General features: G+C 32.4%; 2 protein-coding genes across 2 annotated transcripts; one reads left to right on the top strand and one right to left on the bottom strand.

Moving 5' to 3' along the window:
* Nucleotides 1-4,899: 4,899 nt before the first annotated feature.
* Nucleotides 4,900-7,996, bottom strand: LOC114163809 (probable LRR receptor-like serine/threonine-protein kinase At2g24230). The gene is made up of 2 exons (XM_028048146.1): nucleotides 7,871-7,996; nucleotides 4,900-7,767 (listed from the first exon to the last, which is right to left on the bottom strand). Exon 2 carries the CDS (start codon nucleotides 7,616-7,618, stop codon nucleotides 5,066-5,068), a length of 2,553 nt encoding a protein of 850 aa, XP_027903947.1. The 5' UTR covers nucleotides 7,619-7,767; nucleotides 7,871-7,996; the 3' UTR covers nucleotides 4,900-5,065.
* A 4,106-nt stretch (nucleotides 7,997-12,102) lies between these two features.
* On the top strand, nucleotides 12,103-19,261 carry LOC114163810 (serine carboxypeptidase II-2). Its single transcript, XM_028048147.1, has 10 exons — nucleotides 12,103-12,436; nucleotides 12,561-12,668; nucleotides 12,877-12,972; nucleotides 13,208-13,300; nucleotides 13,561-13,646; nucleotides 13,732-13,995; nucleotides 14,090-14,229; nucleotides 18,103-18,198; nucleotides 18,670-18,775; nucleotides 18,892-19,261. Exons 1-10 carry the CDS (start codon nucleotides 12,166-12,168, stop codon nucleotides 19,051-19,053), a joined length of 1,422 nt encoding a protein of 473 aa, XP_027903948.1. The 5' UTR covers nucleotides 12,103-12,165; the 3' UTR covers nucleotides 19,054-19,261.
* The last annotated feature ends 1,266 nt before the right edge of the window (nucleotides 19,262-20,527 follow it).

Here is a 20,527-nt window from a genome sequence, read left to right as displayed (position 1 = left end):
ATGTTTTAAGATTTACCAATATGATTATTATTATCATAATGTTTACCTATACAACAAAGCTCACGGTTTCAGGTAAAAAGGAATGGGCATTCTTTAACACAATTTATTTGTCTTTACTTCATAATATTTTCCTTGCAAGGTATCATGTTCATCCAAACTCGTCCTTGGTACTTGTTAAAGATGCTCGAACATTCAAACAAATTAGTTCAATATTGAATGGTCAAACAAGTTAACATAGTCTTAAATTTGTATTAAAAGATACCAACAATCGTATCTTTGACCTCTATTTATAGTATTTTTCAATGAGTTTTGATTAGGGACAACCTAATAACGATCCAACCTCTCCTAATCATATTTATTATCATACTTAGTATAATTCACTTACTTAATTAGGCAATCTTGGCCTTGGAGCCGACCCAACCGTTCGGTTCTCAAGATAACAATATGAGCGATACTGTTTGGTCTACAAAATCGTAAGGGAACCATAGAAAGGATGTTGCACCGTGTAGTTACGCAATGATATAATCATTATATTTCATTGTAGTATGCTAAACCGTGTAACAATTATGGGGTTATGAGGAACAAGATCTTGTGGGACTTCTCTATTTTGTTCAATGAGATGGTTTGACTCTTCTAGGACATTGGTACATATGATACACTTACCCATTATGATATGAAATATGCAAAGCATTTTTTTTGTGTATTTTTATTTTTTATCATGTTGAATAGTATTGAACTTGAATAGTTTATTTGATGTTTCCAACCTTTTCAAACAAATGTCCCGATGAAGATTCTACGAGTTCATTTGTTTTGTCTAAATTGTAATCCTTAGGCTCTAGCCTGAACAAGCATATAATGTTTGATCTTGATATATATTTCATGTTTTAAAATATTAACCAAATTGATTTAAATGAATGTCAAATTAGTTATCTAGTTAAAACTTTATTTTAATCCATTTAAATGTTTATAGCTTTTGGGATTATTTTTTTTTACATAAAATACAAATAATCTTTGTTACTAAGTCATTTTGTCTTCCATGAGCATTCTATAACTTGAGCCTGCACTACACTAAATAAAGAATATTGTTTAATTATAAGGATAACTCTCTCTAAGCATATATGTATTCTAACCTCTCCTTGGTTGAGATACCTTCACATAAATGAATGATTCGTAAAAGGGGTACGTTGTCAATTTTGCATTTGTTTGATGAGGATCTAACATATTTTTAGCACTTTCGGATATGCATATATAACAATGTGTACATTTATGTAAGATTGTTATTTATCTTTGAATGACAAGTAGAGATGGCAAATAAACCCGTCCCCGTGGGTATTGTCCGAACCCGTCCCCGTTTTGACGGGGAATCCCCGCATTGACTGGGTATGGGTATGGGTATGGGGAATCCCCGACTTTTTCAGTTGGGTATGGGGATGGGTATGGGGATGTACATATACCCGCCATAATACCCGTTCCCGCCATATCTCCATTCTCGTTTAAATTATTAAAATATTCACAATTAATCAAGTAACTCCTATATATATATATATTTTTTTCTTTTAATTATTTCATTTGTCATAAAACTCATTCTCATCTCCAATATATTTTTTATCTTATCATAACCTTTATGTAATTATGTTAAAATGATGTATGTTAATAAAAAAATATTATGCCTCACATTTGAATATTTATATTATTTTTTAATATTTTTATTTATTATAAATTTTCCTTTCGCATGAGAATGTTTATACTCTCAATTTAAGGTAATATAAAAAAAATTCTTTACTTATTATTATTATTATTAATTTTTGTTTAATTTGAAGAACTCTTTTATTTCATTAAAATAATTTTCGTTATTTTTCAACCATTAAGTATATATGTTGATATTTGAAAAGTTTTCTTAGTTCTCTAAGATATTTTTCGTCTTATCATACCTTAGTTATACATTTGATTTCCTTTGTGTGATTTTTTTCGATAGTCTCTCAAATTATTTCTAAAACACACATTTGTTAGTTTTTTAATATTTTTATTTATTGTTTTTATTTTTATCATGTAGAATAATATTTCGATATATTCTATCTAATGATTTTTTATTTTATAACTCATTATTAATCATAATGCAATTTTTTCACTTTAAATTCTGTTTGAAGTGGTTAAAATTATATATATATATATATATATATATATATAATGATATTTAGGAATAGTATATGATAATTCACTACAAGAAAAACATGAAATGGTGACTAATTTAGTCAGTAACCCATATCAGTCACTATTTTTCGTCATTGGTGGTAGTAGTTGATTTATTGTCTGAATCAATGACTAAATTAGTGACTGATTCAATGATCGAATCGATACTTGATTTAGTGACCAATTTAATTACTAATTTATTTGTAATTTAATGACAAATTTTTTGGTCACTAATGATATTTCTATTTAATTTTAACCACTTCAAACGTAATTTAATAATTAGTTCTCTAAGGTATTTTTCATTTTATCATACCTTAATTATACATTTGATTTCCTTTGTGCGATTTCTTTCGATAGTCTCTCAAATTATTTCTAAAACACACATTTGTTAGTTTTTTAATATTTTTATTTATTGTTTATTTTCATCATGTAGAATAATATTTCGATATATTCTATCTAATTATTTGTTATTTTATAACTCACTATTAATCATACTGTGATTTTTTTCACTTTAATTATAAATAACTTTTATTTACTACAATATAAAAATTTAATGTAATTGCTATGAATATTTTTTTGTCACTATCCAACATATATTGAAGTTCAAAAGATACAAAATCTATGTCAAAATTTTATTATTATGTTTATTATTTGTTCTTTGTGTCATTTTGATCAAGTGATGTATTATAACTTTTATTAGTGTATAAAAAAGAGATTTATTATAATTTAAAAAATTGAAGTAAACAAACATTTAAAATATATTTTAATTTGAATATTTGTTTTCCTTTTATTATTATGTTTATTATTTGTTCTTTGTGTCATTTTGATCAAGTGATATATTATAACTTTTATTAGTGTATAAAAAAGAGATTCATTAGAATTTAAAAAATTGAAGTAAACAAACATTTAAAATATATTTTAATTTGAATATTTGTTTTCCTTTTATATGTTTTTGAAATATTTTTTTAATTTTATCAACTAAGTTCATCAATGTTGTAGTTTGCAAATTTAATAAATGTTTTGGTTCACATGACATTTTATTTGGTATTCTAATATAAAATGTAAACAATTATAATTTATTTTAAGGTATTTGGCATCGAAGAAAATCCTCCTAATATTGAATATTTCATAATATTATGTTTTTTAATTTTTTTTCTTTTATAAAAATTAATATTGAAGTAGTTAGAACACGGGTACGGGTATGGGTACGAGATTATACCCGTTACCCGGTGGGGATGGGGATGGGGATGGAAAAAAAGTTTGATACCCGTTGGGTTTGGGTATGAGGATGAGGATGAATTTTTTATGCGGGGATGGGTATGGGATAGCGAAACCCGTCCCCGCACCGCCCCGTTGCCATCCCTAATGACAAGCACTAACATAAAAACAATCTTCTAATTTACTGAATTTATGTACAATATGTAAGCAACAGACGTAAAAAATGCATAGTGCATAATTTTGTAAATAAATGGTCAATATTTACGTTAATATGTAAAGAACTGACATAAAAGAGAGCTTTTACATTTCACTCCTATAGGACAAATAAACCGCAAAATTCTCTCCCAGCGATACATATTGTTTGATCAATCGTTTTGTAACCTGAATCGAAACATGAATCGCTGAATCGATTGTGAATCATGTGATTCACGATTTGGTTTGCGTTACTCACATACGATTCATGATGAAGAAAAAAAATTGAAAAAATCAAAAAGAAACTCAAAGAAGATGAAAATTCAGGAAAAAAGATAAATAGTGGAGAGAATGAACAGTAGAGAAGATGATAATGAACTAATAGAACCGCATAATACAAAGTAAAAAGAAATTTGAAGAGGATGAATAGTGAGAAGGGAAGAAGATGAAGTCATGAGATGAACATAAATGTGAGAGATGATACGTGGTTCTCATTCAACTCCTAATACCACACGTTATATTAAGCAATAATCATAATCATTATTCTGCTTAAGTTTTCAAGACTTTTCATATGACCTATTTACCAGTTAAGTTTTGAAGACTTTTCATATAACCTATTTACGAGTTCAGAAGACTTTTCATATGACTTATTTATAGGTTCAGTTTTGAAACCTATAAATAAAAAAAGAGATAGAAAAACATTTAGAGAGACACACTTTGTAATATACACCTAAGTGTATTTTGGTGAGATTCTTGTTCTCATTCAAGAGCTTTGTACTCTTTTTTTTTATAGAGGAACTTTGTTCATTATCGTCCTGTGATTTTTCCTCTTACATTTAAAAGAGTTGCATGTTATTTTTCTTGCTCTTTTACTTATTTCTCTTTGATTCTAATTGTCACAATCTTATGTTTCTGCATTGTTCGATACCATAACAATTATCAAGAAACTGTGTTAATATGTCATAACTTTAGTTCAAAATACTTTTAAAGTTAAAGTCGTGTCGTGTCAAAGTAACACATGATCCAACTTTACTTCAAAACATTTTAAATTGAAGTATGTCATCCTAATACGACTTCTACAAAGCTGAAAGTTGTGTCTACCTGTCACCATTTCATTATAAAGTGCACTAAATTAAAATTATGTCACTTTAACACATTTCAATTTAAAAGTGTTTTGCACTAAAGTTGTGACAACATGATACAACTTATCCGTTTTTGTAATTTTTGTTAGATCTATCCATATTGATATTTTTAAAAAAAATTGCATGCTTTTTGTAAAAAAAACCCTATAATAAATGATTGACTAAACGCGTTGCATAACTGCCATATTAAGAGTGTGGTAAAACATGAACATACTTTTGAATATTTGAAGTGATTTACATTTACTTCATGGAACTCTCCTACAGCAGCAAAAGTCAAAGTGATAAAACTAGAAGAAAAACGACAACATTTGTTTATTGTCATGCTAATTAGAAGGTTCGATGTCTTTAAGAAGTCCAACAACCTGCTGCATGCTTGGTCGCTTGGAAGGAAGATCAGCAGTGCAGAGATAACCAATCTTAAGGGCCTCTTCCATTTGTTCTTCTGCTCCAGTGCAACGAATTTTCGGATCAATGGCTCTCGAACCTTTGTTCTCTCTCACTAACCCTCTCACCCAGCTAACCAAAGTTGCTTCTTTTACATCACCATAATCATCTGCAACTGGTTTCTTCCCAGATAGCAGCTCAAACAGCACAACCCCGAAACAATACACATCAGATTTTGGAGTTGAGGTGCAGAATTCTTGTTGAGAAAACTCTGGTGGAACATACCCAGGTGAACAAAGTGCACTCTCTTCATCCAAAATCTTAGCCAGCCCAAAATCAGAGAGTCTTGGCTCCAAGTTGTAATCCAAATACACACTGCTAGCTTTAACATCTCTGTGAATGATTGGTGGGGAGCATCCATGATGCAGAAAAGCCAATGCTCGAGCAGTGCCAAGTGCGATTTTATGCCGAAATCTCCATGTTGTGATGCCTCCTTCTGATGCAGCGTTTTGAATCCCATTACTCACATCTTCTTCCCATGTATCTGTGCTCCAATCATCTGTGCTTTGAAGTACACCAAGTGGCAAATCATAAAGCAAATTTTGCAAGTTTCCATTCTCCATGTAGTCATATATAGCAATCCTCTGATCCCCAGCTACACAATATCCTGTTAGAGGAACAAGATTGGGATGCTTTATTCTTCCAAGATACTCAAGTTCTCTTGCAGCTTCTTTGTCTGTAAGAGTGGATCCAACCACCAGAACTTTTACTGCTACATGAATACCACCTGGTAGAAATCCTCTATAAACAGGGCCAAATTTCCCTTCAGCCAAAAGGGTACCTCTATCAAAATTTGAAGTTGCAGCCAAAAGGTCTGCAAATGTGATGTTTAATAGTGGCTTGTCAAAGATCACTACTGGGACTGATGTTGCTTGTTTCACATCAGCCACCCATGTGGTTGAATCAGTGTGGAATGAAAAGGGACCAGACATGTTATGATGTTCTTCTTTGTACGAGGTTTGTTTCACAGGCCATGGTTTTGTTTTCTTAAGGCAACCAAAAGCTAGAAGCATAAGCCCAGCAATCAAGAAGATCATTGAGAGGGTCAATGCTAGGGCTAGCTTCATTCCCTTATTTTCAGTGGCTCTTTTTCTCAGAAAACTTGGGTTTGCAGCAATGGGGCAACTGTTCAATGATCCATAGAATGCTCTTTGGATGATGGCTGATTTGATTTCCAAAGCACAGAAGGTTAAGTTGTTATAAGAGAAGTTGTACTTTTTCATTAAAGGGAGTTTCTCTATGATTGATGATGGGATATCTCCACTCAGATTGTTGTTTGAAAGGTCAAGAACTTGGAGGTTTGTGTTGTTTAGTGAAGGGATTTTCCCTGTTAGATGATTCATAGAAATATCAAGTGTACTCAAATTACGAAGTTGAGAGATTTCAGCAGGAATGTAACCAATGAGACTAGTTTTGGACAAGTTCAGATATTCCAATCCTGATATGATTTCAACCTTGGGGAATTTCTGTCTGCTAAATCTATTGTTGGCAAGGTTAAGGTGTTTTAGGTTCTTGGATTCAATCAAATTTTTGGAAATCTCTCCATGCATCTGATTCTCTGACAAATCCAGATAAACTAAATGAGACCAATTGTAATTAGAGATGGAATGTACCTGAGAAATGGGACCTTCAAAATGGTTTCTTCTAAGATCCATGACCTCAACCCTTCCCTGAAATAACTTCATCACAGAACCCTGAAAGGAATTTCCAGATATGTTGAGACTCACAATGGATTTCAACCCAGAAATATCAGAATCACTGCCATTAATACTATTCCCAGCAAGGTTCAAGGTAGTGAGATTAGGAAAAGCAGCACCAAAATCATCAGGAACTGTCCCACTTAGCTGATTTGAAGAAAGATCAATTGAAACAAGAGAACGACACTTAAGAATCCCAGAAGGGATTCTTTGCTCAAACCAGTTGTGGTCAAGTTTGATGACTTTCAGACTCATGAGGGAACTAATAGCTTCAGGAATTTGCCCAGAGAAATTGTTGTTGGACAAGTCCAACACTTCCAGCAAACCAAAGTTTCCTATGTTGTTAGTCAATGAACCAGAAATCTGATTGCCGGAGAGGTTAAGGTTCTTGAGCATGCTAAAACTCCAGAAATCAGGAGGCAAGTCAGTGATTTTGTTGTGACTAAGGTCCAAAGATCGAAGCTTTGTGAGCTTACCTATGGTGGTGTGTGGAATAGGACCAGAAAGTTTCATGCCAGAAAAGACTAACCCAATAACATGTTCTTTCTTGGCATCACATGAAACTCCTTGAAATGAACAGACAGAAGCAGAAAAGTTGTAAACCTGGGAGGATGCTAAGTCCATCTTCTTCAAGAACTCAGACACAAAGAAATCATCAGTGTTTGGTTGCTGGGATGATAAGTGCTTGAAGAAGAGTGTCAGAACTAGAACTGAACCGAACACTCCCAAAGCCATCAGCAAGGAGAGATGTCGGTTACTGAGAAATGATGCAAGATAGTTAGTCACTCACGGCAAACTTGGAAAATGCCCCTCTCAGAACTTCAACACCAGAATAATTATGCATACTCCAGTGCTTTTCTACATCCCATATCTCCATGCACTATCTGTAACACAGAGTATTCGAAGGAAAATACTGATGAAAAAAGAAAAAAAATTATGCTTTATGTTTTTTCTGTAGCGGAGAATAGAGTAGAAGGGTTAACTTACAACAGGGTTGCAACTTGCAATTACTAGTACCAAGATCTTTTAAGGAAAAAATGAAGTAGCTCTGATGTAACATAACACAAAGGTTGTGGACTTCTACGAAAAAACATCTGAGAGAGCCTTCTTTGACTCGATTCGTAGAGTTTAAAGTAATGCCTTGCTCAACTTTATAAAATCGGTATTTAAGGACGACGACTCGACGGTGGACGGACAATAAATCCAACAAACAACAAATATCTTGATAGCGAATGATTCAATAGATTCTAATAAACAACAGATTTATTTATAATATAGTCCAAACATGACTCTGATAGTATGCTAATAAGTAAATTTTAAGTTTAATTCAAATTTATCAAACTGGACTTGTAAGATGAGGTTTGCACTCACTTATTGTAAATTGACCTTTTATTTAGTTGATTGAACTTCCAACACACCCCATTCATGCCAAGACATATACAACTGATGTGTGTTGACTAAATATTAATGGGTAGTCTGATAAGTGTTCGATAGCGGGTGGATAATAGATTCAATAAACAACAAATCTACATATAGTGGATGGCACAATAGGCACTCACAAACATCATATCTCATTAGGATAAACTCAAATCTATAACTCTAATACCATTTTAAGAAGTAAACTTTATACATAATTCAACTCCACAAAACTGATTTGTAAAATGAAAATTGAACCCACTAAATCTTTAGGTTACGTGAGTATGTGATACTAAGAAACAAACTATTATTGTCTTTGTCTTAAGCTTAAAGCTAGGGTACTTTATTTCTGTGGCTGAGCATACGGAGCAAAGCTAGATCTTTAAGAAACAAAACAAGACTTTTTATTTGATTTTTAATATTTTGACTCAGTGAATGAGCAAGGTAGAGACAGTGAAACATGCAGGACAATATGAATGAGTAAAGAAAAGTAAAGAGCAAGGTGGGGGTCTGGTCGGGTCATAAATGAGAGGGAATTGAATGGGAATAGCGTTGAGGAGAGGTTGGTGAATGTATCAAGAAATATTGGTGGGAATTCAATGATTCTTCATTGAGTATTTATCACTTTTTTTGGGTCCATTAAGCTGTTGTTTCTCCGTTACGGTTCAAAGTAAGAATACAATAAAGCAAGTCCTTCTTTGTAAGGGCATCATGATCATTCATTCCTCTCAAGTATAGAGGGAAACAAGAAAAATCATGAAAACCGGTCACAAGGGGAAGAATATTCAAACCACTCACGTATTAGTAATAAAAAGTTTAATTAGTCGACCGGTACCACTTTCATTCAGATGTGTCAGTTTGGTATCCACTTTTAAAAATATTTTAATTAAGTCTTAACTTTTGAAAAGACGCTTCAATTAGGTCATTTTCAGCAACAAATTATTAACACTGTTAATGATATTTGATATTTAAAAATTTAAAATGATTTACAAAATTAAGTATTGATATTTATATTAAAATTTAGTGGTAAAAGTCATTAATTAAATTAATAGTTTTAGTAATTTTTGCTTGAAAGGAACCTGATGGAGATACTTCTTCATAAGTTAGAACTCGATAGACACACTTTTAAAAACGAGTACCAAACTGATACATCTAAACGAAAGTGGGTATCATCTGACTAATTAAACCTAATAAAAATAAGGATGGTATATAGTAAAAGAGTTGCTGGAGATTAATTTTATTGCTTTCTTCCTATAATTTTCTTTTTCATACCAACAAGTTTAATTACTGAGTTAAGAAACAAACATCACTTGATAGTCCTTGCCTTAATGAGGAGTTTAGGAGGCTAATGGGATTTTGATTAACTCAGAAGGTGTTGTAGAAGGAAAAACTTGTAAAAGCATGCCTCATAGTAATCCCATTTCATATCTCACCAAAAACCTATGAAAAATAACATGTAAAACAAAAATATTTTGCGAAAGAAATTAGAAAATTGATGGAGACTTAAAAATAGAAAAAAACATGTTCTCTTTGTAATGAATTTTAAAGGATAAGTGAAAAATAATCCCTAACCTCAAAAAAGTTTATCAAAATAAGAATTAAACCAAGAGTAAAGAACTCTCAAAACTTCCAAAATGAACTCAAAATATCAAATTGATTTTATAAAAAGCGTGGATTATCTTTTATAAGGAGCATGCGACTGGTTTAAAGAGGAAAAAAATATCTCTTAAGTGTTTAGAAACATTATCAAATCCAAAATCCAAATGTAAATATAAGACTACTTAACTTAAAAGTTAACTCAACTAATTTTATGTTTGACACTAAGTTAATTCCTAATTAATCGTAGCACACAAGTGGTTTGTTAAGATTAGGAAAAGACATATAATACTCTTAGCAAGATTTAAATAGCAAGTGTATCAATTGCATAATAATAAGTAATAATTAATTATTGTTATTTAAAAGGAACTGTGTAATACATGACAATAATTGTAATATATAGTTAATTTAGACAAAAGAAAATTAAAAAATTATATAAATATTTAAAATAATTAAAATTATGCAAAGACAAATAAAACTTTTCCCAGGATTGTATCAAACACTTTCAAGACTAAATGAATAGGAAAATATATGGCATCCTAATTCCATAGAACGTGTCTAGGTTTATTTATTAAGAATAAATTCTTTCAGCACTTAATAAGCATATTTATTGCTTTCATAGCAAAAGTTTTATTAGGTATTTTATTTCACTTCTAAATTAGAAAAAATATTTTTCAATACTTAATGAATCAATTATTAAATTATGGATGATCAAACCACAACAAACATTAAACATAAAAACTAAATACTAGAGTCGAACGAGAGTTTGATATAAAAACAATACATGTTACACAAAAATTTAGTTGATTACATCTGACCTCAACAAAATGAGATATCTCTTCATTGTCATGAAGAGCCTAAAAAGAAAAAAAAATGAAAAATGAAAGAGGATGAATAATCAAATAGGAGAGTAAATGACTCCAAAATACCCTAGCGACCTTATAGATCTTCAAAACCGTGTTTCTCACTTTAAAATTATCAAAAAAATTCCCTTTTTCTTTAAAATATCAGGAGAAATTAGTCAAATTTGTCATGTCATCATAATCAGTGCCCAATGTCACATGTTACAAGCTGAGCGCCTGCACTAAAAAGAAAGTGGTGCTTAACACGAGTAAAATGACACTCAGTGCAAGTTCTATGTTGCTTAACTCAGATCGTCATTGGGAGTTGATGTCGAACTTGAGGTGAGTGGCAACAAGTACTAATGACAAATTTTCCTCTTTGCCTTCATGACACTAGGCTTGATCCAAGTGCCAACCAACTCAAGCTTCATGAGAGGATGTATTATGAAAAGATTCTAAATTTTTTAAAATATAATTCAACTTTTCCTTCTTTATGTTTTGACCTATCTTTATCTAATATGAAATAATCAAAGACACATTACAATATGTGATACATCTAAGGGTTGTAAAAAGTTAAATTGGAACTCATCCTAAGAATGATTTTGACACAACATACTAATCATATGAGATTATATGTTCAATATGGAGTTACTAGAAGAAGCAAGGAGTTTTAAAAGAAAAAACATGTCCCTATCACAATTCGTGGCAATAAAATGTGTTACATAAAAGACAAACATGTTTAAAAAACAATACCATAAGACAAACATCAATGGCCCAATTTAGAAAGTTCATAAAAGGAAGTCTTTTCATGGAAAATCAATAAAAAATGTATAATACATACACATATTCTATGTAAATTCTTTCTTAGATAAAGAAAGTTATAAAGCTTCAACTCCTAAGTAGGATCATTCAACTCCTAAGTAGGATCATTGCATGTTATAAAGAATTTTTTAGAGATAATTTATATTTATAAATTCTTCACTCAATAAAGTTAAATTTTTAGATAGAAAGAATGTTTGTTTGTAACATCCTCTCAATGAGAATTTCCTCGTAAACACCAAATAACTTGTTTAGTCCTTAAGAAACGTTGTATACCCACGTGATTATTAGTAAATATGTCAGAGAGACTCTGGTTACTCTTAATAAATAATAATTTGTAATTAGTAAAATGGTTGCGAAGGAGAACTAGATGAAGTGAAATTGTATAAAATTAAAACGTTCACTGCCTTGTTGTACAAACCCACTTAAAGAAAAAGCTAAATTAATTTTTTAAAAATATAAAAAATAAGATTTAATTAAAAACTATAATATATATTTTTTTATTTTTTATTTATATAAAATCCCATACGAATGCTATCAATGTAAAGGGCGTGACTTATCTGTAACTAACCAGTAACAGATCCTGGGAGCTCCTGCATCGAGTGGCAAATGGCGCAACGCGGGTGGTCTGAAATTTTGTGCATAGCCACTCTATTGTTATGCAGCGGTGTTGCAACCTCCTTCTCCACGGACCCTCCGTTGCTCCAACAACAGAAGGACCGGGTCGGTACGCTCCCGGGTCAAACCTTCAACGTTAGCTTCGCACACTACGCTGGGTACATCACCGTCGATGAGAATGCTGAGAGAGCACTCTTCTACTGGTTCATCGAGGCTCTTGAAGATCCTCATTCCAAGCCCCTTGTTTTATGGCTCAATGGAGGCGAGTTCAAATTTGCTCTTCACTAGCTAACAATTCATTTTTGTTTTAGTTCTTCTGCTGCTACGTATAACATTGTTAACGATCGATTGACACGAAATCAAATATTTGGTGTGCATGCGCGCAGGACCTGGTTGTTCATCCATTGCTTACGGACAGTCAGAGGAAATTGGACCCTTTCATATAAATTCAGATGGCAAGACTCTTCATCCTAATCCCTATGCTTGGAACCGAGGTGAGGTGAACCACAACCTTCCTTTCCACTTTCAGGTCGTGTTTGGAGAAATTTTTCCGTACAATTTTTAGGAGAGAAAATATGAAGAAAAAAATTTGTTTGGAAAAGTTATCGGAAAACTTATTTGAGAAGAAAACATTGAAGATGAAAGTTGAAGAGGTTATATGAAAAGTTATATTTTACCACTTTTTTTTAATTTTTTTTTCAGATGCCAACCTTCTTTTTCTTGACACTCCTGTTGGAGTTGGATTTTCATATTCAATTAACGGATCCGACCTGCTGAACAATGGCGATAAGAGGACAGGTAGTACAATTTTTCATTCAGCTTCCGTTTTTTCAGGTTCACATTTGCACATGTACACACACGCGTATTAGGTGATAGCAGGGATCTTTACCGTTCAGTCTTACATTGATGATTAATATTGGTTTTGCTTGAATCAAAGAAGACTGAGTGGTTAAGGTTAACTGCCCTAAAGCTCTCACCTTATATTGCTATATGTAAATTTGTGCAAGCTAAATTAATAAAGCTTTATGTGCAGCTGAGGACAATTTATCATTTCTGTTAAAGTGGTTTGAGCGTTTTCCTCAATACAGAAGAAGCGACTTTTTAATTAGTGGTGAGAGCTATGCAGGTAAACAATATTGCTCAGCGTAAGTTTAAAATTGAAAGTAACTGATATTCTGTTCTTTAGATTTTTCTGTTTTTTTGTTTCATTGTTTTCTTTTTAAAGTCATTGTTTGCTAGTAGTGGTTATGTTGTCAGCTGAAATAGATTTGGCACTTCAATACTGCTCTGTTTGTTTTGAGTAGATGTTCGAGTTCTTTGATTATGGTCTTATAGATTTTAACATGTCCTAATTGATATTGTTCAATCATTAATCTCATGTATCAGGACATTACGTTCCTCAACTTAGCCAAGTTATTGTTAAGTACAACTCAGCTACTAAAGAAAATGCTATAAATCTGAAAGGTTTCATGGTATGGGTTCTAATTTTGCATAAAAATAAATATTTGATTTGTGTCACTTCTTATTATTAGTTTAATCCATATATCTCTGCTGCAGGTAGGAAATGCTCTGACGGATGATTATAATGATCAATTAGGGATGTTCGAGTTTATGTGGTCAAGTGGTTTGATTTCGGATCAAACATACAAGCTTTTGAACCAACTTTGTGATTTTCAATCAGTTGAACACCCATCAAATTCATGTGAAAAAATTTGGGACATTGCTTACGACGAACTTGGAAATATAGACCCATACAGTCTGTATACACCACCGTGCCATGGCAATGTTAGTCAGCTAAGTGGGCTGGTGAGAAGAAAGAATGTAAGTGTGAATATATTTTAAATACGATTATACAGTGCACGTGACAGATTTGTACTACATATCATTATTATTGATGTGTTATGTCATGCTACAGAAAATTGGTAGACGCCGTCTCAGTGCACAGTATGATCCATGCACCGAAAGTCACTCCACTGCATACTTCAATCGACCTGAGGTCCAAACAGTTCTTCATGTTGATCTAGATCATAAGCCTGCTGCATGGGAGACCTGCAGGTAATGATCACTTGAGAAGCACTTGAAAATTTTCTATTTGCATCCACAGTATTTGATGCGAATGTAAAAGGTTTCAATTTAAAATAAAAATATAGAAGGAAAAACAGTAAGGTGTAAGCTCCAAATAAGGTTTAGGTGAACTGGGATGAGAAAGTGTTTAGAATGTCACAGGTGAAAATATTCTGTCTCACTTTCTCTCCGATGGCAACATCCACCCTAAATTACACTAATGATCCCTTACCGTCTCCACCACACTGGACATATCTCATATTCACCTTCTCTTCCATATTCATGCAATTTCTTCATCATTTCATTGCCGCCAAGTGTTTGTTTGAGACACAATGGGACATTTCTCTTGGATAACTTTGCCCTACTCTTTGACTACATTTCTTAACTCATTCTCCGTCACCTGGTATGATTTCTGATGATACTTTTTATGCCACACCAATTGTCTTACAAGAAGTATCTCTGCCTATCAAAACGTTATAACCTTTCAACTCATCAAATATGGTAAACTAGTCCCTTTGAGGACTCATGTGGATTCAATGCCCACCTATCAAATTACTGTTGTCTTAAGACAATGCTCAACACATGATCATCACAAATGATTCCACTTTCTAGCTATAGCTGCCACCTAATCCTATTTCCCCAATATTGGACAATCTATCCTATAATGCTCTGACTGCTTGCAATACCTATAAGCATCTTTAGGATCAATCTTTGTCTTCCTCAACTTTTGGACGTTGGGTTTTTCTTGAAGAACACCAACCCAAAAGACGACAAATTTTCTACACTCAAATGTTGAGGTGAAACTGCCTTGTCTAGAGGCTAGACTTCACCTCTTCATGCGTAATGCAATCCTTTCCTACGCTCAAAGAACTTGCCAAGTTCTCGTAGGACGATGGGACAGAGGCGAGCAAAATCATCATTCCATCTTCATCTTCTACCTTGATATCAATGTCTTGAAGTTGCTCCATCAAGATTGAATTGAATTCATCAAGATGAGCCTTGAGTGACACACCCTCCTGTTGGGAATCAAAATGTGAGTCTAAGTACCTCATTGAGTAAAAATGAAAAATTTAAGCATCATATAAGGATGAAGATCCATAAACTCATTACTTTAAGGTTTTAGGTTGTAGGTGGTGACAATCCTTTATGTGTGGGTGGACTAATTTTTCATTGATGTTGTATCTCCCGGTGATCCTCTCTCAGAAGACCTATCATCAAAGTTGAAGGTTTGCCTTCGTGACCAGTTCAGACGAGTCTTTGTATCGAAAGTCTTCCTAATGGAGGGTTAGGCATGCATGTCCCGTTATGTGATCGGCGATACAAGTAAGGGGTACTCGTGGTTTGTGTGATGTGAAAGCTTAAGGGGGAAGTGCCAATGTGAAGAGACTCACACTTGAAGGGAGATTATTGAGAATTTAAGTGAGTCTAAGTCCCAATTGAATGAAAATGAAAAAGTTGAACACCATATAAGGATGAAGCTTTATAAACCCACTGCCTTAAGGTTTTGGGTTGGAGGTGGTGCTAATTCCAGACTCATGCCTCATTGATGTTATATTTCTCCGGTGATCCTCTCTCAAAAGACCCATCAATTTCCTCTTCGACAAAAGCTTGCTGAAGAGCTTCTCTAGCTTTAGCCTTAACGTTGAATGAGCCTTTTCCTCCATTTGTGCCAAAACTTGCCTCTCTATGTTTGACTTGTTTTGAGAAGGTGGTGCATACACCCCTTGCTCCCCCTTGCTTCTTGACCAAAACTCGTATGTTAATTGTCCTATGGTTGAATCTATTCTTCGCATTGAACTTCTTGATCACGGATGTCATATGCATTTTCTTGCAAGAACGTACCACAAATGCAAAACAGGATTGAAAAACTGGCTCTAATACATGTTTATTCTACACTTAGTATTGAAATGAGTTCAAAGAACAAAAGAAGCAATGCTATACTGATTGTGACGCATACAAATTGGAGATGCAAACAAAGAACACACAAAGTAAGATAAGGAGGAATGATGGTCTTGTTTATCATGCAAAAAAGCTTTTCAATTAAGTATTTTTAATTTCCTGCATAAATGAGTTTGCTCTAAGAACCAAAAAGGTGACCAGCAACCATTCATCATTGTTGGCTTTGGTCTCCAACAAGTTGTGGTACTTATCATCTCTTACCTGATCTTCCTCTGCATCAGGATTATCACTGGCTATGGTTATCCTGGCTGAGTTGGAAGAGGTAGCGGAAGACACCATGGAAGAAGAGAAGAGAGGAAAAAAGAAAACCTTAAAATACCAAAGAGGTCCGATTGAATCAACAAGACCATATCTAGAAAGAGCAGGACGAGACGATTCCGACACAGGTGATCGCTGCCAGAGACGATGAAGGGAAAATAAATAGAGTAAATAAAAGATATTGTTTGATATTTTGATTAACAATATCTAACAATATCTTAATAATATCAAACGATATCTAACAATTATCAATATCAATTTCTTTATATCCAAGATGGGTAAGCAATAATTATCAAGTCACTAATATAAGACAAATAGTGTCAATAAGAGGAACATAAAAATTTGTACTGGTTCACCTCCCAAAGAGGCTACATCTAGTTGTGTAATCATCCTAATCCATTAACCTCTACTTTGTATAAACACCTTACACGAAAAACAAGAAGAGCAACACTTTACACCAGATCTTTAACCCTACAAGATCCCAACACAAACTTGTGAAACCCTTCCACAAGCAAACCTTGATCACCTTGATCAAGAGAGCGCAATTCAGAACTGAATCACTTGGACAATTGAGTTCAAAGAATCATAATCTTCATCATCTAACTGTAATTCTTGTTGGCGACCTGGTGAACCCTCCTCAATACCTAGATATTGCTCATAAAATGTTTTCAAAGATCAAAGATGACATTAATTTTGACTTCAATTGACTTGCCTTATCAAGTTTAAATATATACACAATGAGGTAATTAATAAAATCTAACTTGTTCCTAGGATCAAGCACAACAACGATGAGTTACATATTAATTCCATCAACATTTCCCCGGTATTTGTTATATAGTTACCCTTCATATTCAGTGCCATTGACTTTATCTTTTCTTCATTACTTTGGGAGTATTGTCAAATTTTTTCCCCAATGCCAAACACCTCCTTCGCATACATGTGACTAATCATGTAGGAAGAACCACAAGTATGTATTGTAGAGTCATAAAACATCTTTAAAATACTATAATTGACCTAACATGGTTCCAATCTTCTTCTATTGGCACACTAACATAATTTTTGGACAATTCAATACCAATTTTCTTGTCTTGCATATCCAACAAATCAAAGGCATCTTTAAAAGTCAAGGATGCCTATAACATTAGGTAAGTTGAATGCCACCTAGTTTCATCTTCGAGATAAAGACGACCTTTATAAGAATTTTTCTCTTGCTCTTTTTTCCAAATGTAAGACTCTAGTATGGGGTTTATAGGGCTTTGGTCTCTCCAACTACCATAGGTGGTTCTCTAAAGGTTCTCATCTGTGTCCAAGTCATTTTAACTGATTTTTTGTTAATCTTTTTCTCAATCGGTGCCAAACCCATATCTCCTCATGTACAAATGTATCTTGTCTTGGCACTTTTCATATGGCCACACATGTCTTGATATTCTCATTTCTTCTTATTTTTACTATCGCTTTAATAATTTAAGAATCCCTGCAACTACATCATTTGGAGATTTTGATAATTGGTTGCAACTTTAGGGATTGTAGGCACAACGTAGAATGTATTGTCGTACCTTTTGTCTATATCTCTCTCTATTTGCACCTGTTTGGTTTCTTTTACCAAACTTACAGACAACACAATCCTCTTATTCTCATTTTTTGCAGTGACGTGGTAAATACAAACTGGAATGATTCTCCAATATCAGTGCTCGATATTTATCAAGAACTTATTGACGTGGGTCTGAAGATATGGGTGTTCAGGTTAGTCTTATTTTCTTATATCTAGATTTAAACCTATAGTTACAAAATCATTCCCTTTTAGTCTATATAGGTAAAGGCATCCCTCTTATTCTTACACATACCATTTTAAATCTCTCTCTATACATATTTTTTTTATGTCTTTTAGTCCCTATGAAAAGGAATAAAAGGAATTAAAAATGATATAGGTACAGACTAAAAGGAGTTTTTTAAGTGTAGGGACTAAAAGGACAAGTTTTGTAAGAAGGATCAAATGGTTAATTAAACCTAATACCTGGGTTTACTCGTTTGTTTGATGTAATACATATATATGTAAAGTGAGCCAAGAAGAGCTTGAAACTGATTCTCAGCATCTGTTACGTTGCCTTGTACAATTTGCTAATTACATTTTGTCTGAAACCCTCTCTTGATGAAATTCTTGATTTCACATAATCTAAACGTACAAAATCATTTCAATGTCCTTGATTATATCAGTGGTAATACGGACACGGTTATACCTGTCACGTCTACTCGCTATAGCATAAATGCTTTGAAGCTCCCTACCGTGAGTCCTTGGCGTGCATGGTATGATGATGGGGAGGTAAGTCATTCCACAATGACTGATTTTTTTGTCTTGAATTTCTTGTAACTTGGTTTCTCAGTTTATTTTCTGTTCTTGCGACTCTTGTGCACTGCTACGTTATATAAATGGAACAGGTAGGAGGATGGACCCAAGAATATTCTGGACTTACGTTTGTGGTTGTAAGGGGTGCAGGCCATGAAGTTCCTTTGCATAAACCAAAACTTGCTCTCACAATGTTCCAGGCCTTCTTAGCAGGAACATCAATGCCTAATCTTGACCTTCTCAGTGCCTCTTGAAATTTACCCTTTGCTGTTACCACGGGATCCTCCTCTGTTGCATTATTTTCTGTTTAAAAATGTTCTCTATTGACTCTATTTTTTCTATTTTTTCTTTTTTCTTTTTAATATTGCATAAGTCAGACTTGTGCTGTTCACTGTGTTATTTTTTTTTTTTTAAAGCATCATATATATAATGATGGAAATAAAATGGAGGAAGTTTTATATATGTCCATAGACTTGAGAGAGTTATTATGTAGGTATGATGGATTTATTCAAGAAAATTTTTGAGAAAAATGATCAACTAGGAAAAGTTAAGAAAAAATTAGATGAATAGAAAAGGAAATGAAAAAGGTCGGCAGTTTGATGAAATTATGAAAATATATTAGTGATACATATTGTAATGTCCTTAATTGTTGTTAAGCTATATGATTTAGTATTATTCTATTTAAATAAAATAATTCTCACATACTACATTAAAAGAATATCATCAGCATACAATTTAAATATCATTGAAAATAAACTCTGCATTGAAGTAATTTAATGAAGGTACGAAAGATTATTAATACGTGAATTGGTAAATTTATCTTTACTTTTAAAACATTCAAATTTTATATTCGTTCTCACAATAACAAAATAATTTGTTATGAATAAATAAGCATAGGTATAAAGACATAATAATTTAAACTAATAAATCTCATGCAAAAAGAGTGACTTGGTAATATATATATATATATATATATATATATATATATATATATATATATATATATATATGAAAGAAATGAATGTTTGTCTATACATGATAAGTCTTTTTTAATAGGTTAAAATACTCTTTTTTTTTCAATTTTTTTGTTAAAATTTTCTCAAATTTGTTCTAATTTTGTTATTTTATTCAAATAAATCTCAATTTTTGTTAAGTTTGTTTACTTCATAATTTTTTTAATTATTTTTTATATTTATATTTTTTTAAGTTTAACTAATTAGTTTGCACATAACTACTTTAAATTACTAGTAATGGTTACTAAAAGAATTTATTTTTAGATTGGTCTCTAAATAATTAACTAAAGACTAATTTCGTCACCAATTCATTTCATTGGTAATGATAGTCAAAACCTAAGTAGTTAATATAAATGACCAATTTAGATATCAATTAGAATTTTTTAAAATTAATTTAGTTACTAATAATTTTTAGTTTATAGATTAGTATCTAAATTGGTAACTATAGTGATTAATTAATTTTGGTCATCATTTAGGTTTTTCTTGTAGTGATTGAAGTATTAACATAATGGATTAGAAGAGAAATTTGATAATTTTAGTTCAAATTTCCAAAAGAAGAGATGAAAATATCTTGTTTGTGAAATTAGAGTTTTAGAAAACAAAACCTATGAAGGTCAAATTTTAAAATTAAACGATCTAATATAAAAAATGAGGCTCTTAGAAAAATATTAATTATCAAAGAAGGAAATAAGATTATAAGAACCAAAAAATAGAG

Source organism: Vigna unguiculata, chromosome 9 (assembly GCF_004118075.2).
Source record: "Vigna unguiculata cultivar IT97K-499-35 chromosome 9, ASM411807v1, whole genome shotgun sequence".
NCBI lineage: Eukaryota > Viridiplantae > Streptophyta > Magnoliopsida > Fabales > Fabaceae > Vigna > Vigna unguiculata.
Note: the sequence above shows the minus strand (reverse complement) of the source record. Positions and strands in the feature narration are given on the sequence as shown.